Below are 4193 nucleotides of genomic sequence, written 5' to 3' on the forward strand. Positions count from 1 at the left end.
TTAACATGATCAATTTTTATAAATAACTCATGTTATTAGGTAAACATTCTAAGTCATTTAAGCTCATTTAAGGATTTAACATCAATTTATTCAATCATAAAGTGACCTTCATTTTATATCTCATTTCCACATATTTTTTATGTTCATGAATTTATCAATTTAAATATTTAAAGAACTTGTTTTGTATAAACAATGTGGTAAAATTAATATCTAATATTGAAAGATATAGTTTAATTGGTTAAATTTTAAATTTATTTTCTTAAAATTATCAATTTAAATTTTATAAATTTTAAAACCTATAAAATTAATTAAAATAAACACAATTTAACACCCACATTAATTAAAAAAAAAAACCCTTATATCTAATCCTACACATTTCAGCCGAAGGTTTTCATCATTTCATCTCGACAATATATATATATATATATGAAACTAAATCTTAGGTGGAACTTTCAGAAGCAGGGGAGAGCGCTGGACTCCCAGGGATTATCTTTGTCGCTGCTTCCCAAGTATAATTCGCAGTTCATTATCCCCAAAACAGACTGTTTAAGCCGATGAAAAAGACGGCATCGTTTCAGCGATATCAGAATTCAGAAGGGATGCTACACGATATTTTGAGCGTTTGAGGGAGGGAGGGAGTGGGTGACTAGTCAATCAAAAACAAAAATGTCGAAATCAGTGGAACAAACCCTAGAAGGGGAAGACAACAACAACAGCAGAGGAAGCGAATCAAACCCTAATCAATCACAAGAATGGGAAACAATGGCTCGACTTTGGCTCAGTGCGTTTCCTGGAGTGAAAGCAGTGAGTGGGACCGAGGTGGAGTCATGGATAGATTCTAATTACTCATCTTTGCCTTCTGATTTACAATCCATGCCTCGTTCAGACCTCGTTAATCGCTTGCTTTCTATTCAAAATTACATGAGACTCCCCGATCACAGTCAGCAGGTACCTTGCGCTTTCATCATCATCATCATCATCAAAGCATTATGAGCTAAGTAGTTGCCATTTTTCCTATATCAGGTGCCGGAGACGAATCAGGTTGATGTTCCACATGCTCGATTTCAACGCACAGATCAATGGCTGCCGGTTTATTCCTGGCTGGAATCTTTGGATAAAGATGAGGTGGTCAAGTCCAAAGATATTTCTGATTGGCTGGCTGAGAATCCAGGGATAAGAGAACAGCTGTTCTCTAGACATTCTAGATATCATTTGATGCACTACATTAAAAAGTGCCACGTAAAGATACTCAAGAGGAGGGAAAGGAAGAAGGTAACAGTTGCTAATCGTCTCAGCTCTTTTTTATTCTAGAATCTGTTGGCGTCCAAATACATAATTATTTAGAGGAGATAAGAAAGGTAGAGAGAAGAAGAAAATAGAAAAAAAGGAGCTTAATTGGTAAAATTAAGAAAACAAAGACTTGATACATCATTAAAGACTTGACTTGGGAGTCTAATTGCTTCCTTTTGCATTGAACTTTAAGATATTGCCATTATTAATCAATTCCATTTGACCTTTTTTCATGTTACTTTAGTAAGCTATGTTTTGCTTGAACAGGGTGTGCAGCCGACTGACAATCCCGGTTCACCGAAAGTTCAGAAGAATGTGGAGGTGAAAGAACTGACACCAGTTCCAAGTATGTCTTCTTCACGGATTGTGTTATGTGTATTCTGGAAATGACAGGATTTTGCATTTTGCACAGCTTTGTGCACACTAAGCCATTCCATAATATGATTGCATTACATCAAATGGATTTTTATATAGTGGAAAAACAAAATTTGATTGATATTCTTTCAAGATTGTTAAAAATAATCTCTTGTAAAGCCAATGAAATCACTCAAGTTGTTGCTATGACAACGAAAGTGACTTGGTCCAGATTATGCATAAATTCGAGCAAATACTTGAGTTTTGGTTTGATGTCCAAATTTTCCTCCATGCCTGTATCTTAAACTTGATGCAATATCTTGGTAACTGTAATTTTAATGCTTGTAGTGTTCAATCCTTTGAACAATATACCTAAAGACAGTGAATTGTATGTGGCAAAACGAAATGAGGCTCTTCAGAAATATGAGATGTAAGTGAATATTATTTTTTCTTTTGTCCAGTTGCATTCTAGATTTTTGGTTTTCCAAATTTGAGTTTCCTCACTAGTTATTGTTTTTGAAATTTCAGTTTGTTGGAGCTGGAGAAGAAGCTCTCCCCTCACTTTTCAAAACGTGAGGCTGTAAACCACTGAAGCAAATCTTGAATCAAATTCTCCATAGGCAGATGTGAAATAGCTTAGATGCTGCTAGTGATTTTTCACTAGCAATGAGTTCTGTAAACAAGTGACTAGTGGATGGTATGCTAACGTGCCTCAAGTTTTGTAAGAGCTATCCTTGCTCGCCCTTTCAATGCCTTAGTTGTCTAGTGCGTTGACGTTTTTGGTTGTTCGATCAGAAACTGTAGGACACATTAAAAGCGAAGAGTGAGACTCTGGGAAGAGCACCTTTAGCTAACATTCAAGAAAACTGTAGTTGCCTACGGAAGAATTAAATTTGTGAACTTGTTTGTGGCTTTAAACCGACTCTTGATAAATTAAAGTAAAGCTTGATCCCAAGAGTTGTGCACTAGGCTTTGGGGAGCGTAGTATCAATGAAAAATGTTTGTATTGTAGGAGTTGGAGTCCCTCAATAAGATAGCTTCCCATTAAAATGTCCGATGCGACCAGCCAGAGCTTTCTCTCTCGCACTCTCTAGCTGGGCACCAGATTGGGGATTTCCAAGACAGAAAGCATACCTTCTTCTCATGCTGCAAACTGGGAAAAGGAGAGCCACGTATGATGTATCCTTAATTTAAAAAAGGAGAGCCTGATGTTTTGACCTCGCACCCAACCGGATCCATGAACAAGCTCGTTTCCTCTAGGCCACTGCTAGGCCTAAAGGAGGGTACGGGTGATGGACTCTAGCACCAGACGTTCTGTGATCAGATTTCGACGAGGAGGGCTTGCATCTTTGCGCCATGACCTTATCAAAAAAGACAACGGGTTGCTAGCTCACTATATCTCGTATTGACATGACGGCAAATGGAAAAGAGAGGGAAACAGACAAGGCCTCGACTGGGCTAATTACTTTAGTGCTTAATTAACCAAGGCGTTGGCTCTACTTTTAGTTAGTGTGTGTAATGCATTTTGAATATTTTTTAAAATAAAATTTTGGTTTATTTTTTAATTAAATTGTGTTTATTTTTAAATGATATTGGATGTATTTAGTTTTTTGAGAGGTGAGTATGATTCATTAATGATTTAAAAAAAAAATTATAAATATTAAATTTTAAAAAAAATATTGATTTTTTTATAGGATTTTTCATAAGTGCAGCTTTGTATTATTTTTTTAATTATTATTCAATAAATTTTATGCGTTATATGTAATGATACATTAGTTTTTTTATATATAATTATTGTTTAATAAATTTTATGTGGATCTGGCAACCAAGACCCTTGAATTTTGCATTGTTGTCAGATCTGAAACACTTTTGTCTACGAGTTATATATATGCATATGTGTGTACGCGTCTTGAGGGAACTATTTCGTCCATGCTTGTTCAAAAAAGTTTAAAGACTTTAAATGCTTTTAGATTGTTTTTTTTTTTTGGATAATTTATCTTTTGAGATGAATATTTGAAGCACGTACCATACTTATTTTATATATTAAGTTCAAATGTATAGATGAATATATAAAATATTTTTGCAAATACTTAACTAAACTACTTAAATCGTTGGAGTCACAAGAAGTTGACAAATATTTATTACTTCTTATTTGCTTACAGTTGTTGAGAATTCAGTTTTCATTTAAAAATTAAGTATTTATACTTTTTTTGTTCATCATATCACTTGTTTATTTTAAGTTTCTCGAACAATGTTTATATTAGATTAATTTTCCTTTATATTTCATAATTTTATTTTTTATATGAAATTTCAAATAATTGAAGCAGTTTTTTTACATGTTATTTATTTGTTGCTTAAAATCCAAATCATATATTTTTTTTCACACTACCTGCTCTTGATTGCAAGTTTTAAAAGTATTTTTTTATCTTTTAATTATCACATAATTAGAAGAAGCATGTCTTTTAAAAGTAACCTATTAACTAATACTCTAAATGGCGATGAGAAAGTATTGTAGCTTTTCTCACGCCACGTGTTTTCTCTTTTTTTTT

At 33.7% G+C, this 4193-nt stretch overlaps 1 protein-coding gene across 1 annotated transcript; it reads left to right on the plus strand.

Moving 5' to 3' along the window:
* The first annotated feature begins 415 nt into the window (after nucleotides 1-415).
* Nucleotides 416-2599, plus strand: LOC105139425 (uncharacterized). Its single transcript, XM_011045847.1, has 5 exons — nucleotides 416-948; nucleotides 1024-1272; nucleotides 1558-1636; nucleotides 1993-2074; nucleotides 2173-2599. Exons 1-5 carry the CDS (start codon nucleotides 667-669, stop codon nucleotides 2234-2236), a joined length of 756 nt encoding a protein of 251 aa, XP_011044149.1. The 5' UTR covers nucleotides 416-666; the 3' UTR covers nucleotides 2237-2599.
* The last annotated feature ends 1594 nt before the right edge of the window (nucleotides 2600-4193 follow it).

This window comes from Populus euphratica, unplaced genomic scaffold (assembly GCF_000495115.2).
Source record: "Populus euphratica unplaced genomic scaffold, PopEup_1.0 scaffold92.1, whole genome shotgun sequence".
Taxonomy (NCBI): domain Eukaryota; kingdom Viridiplantae; phylum Streptophyta; class Magnoliopsida; order Malpighiales; family Salicaceae; genus Populus; species Populus euphratica.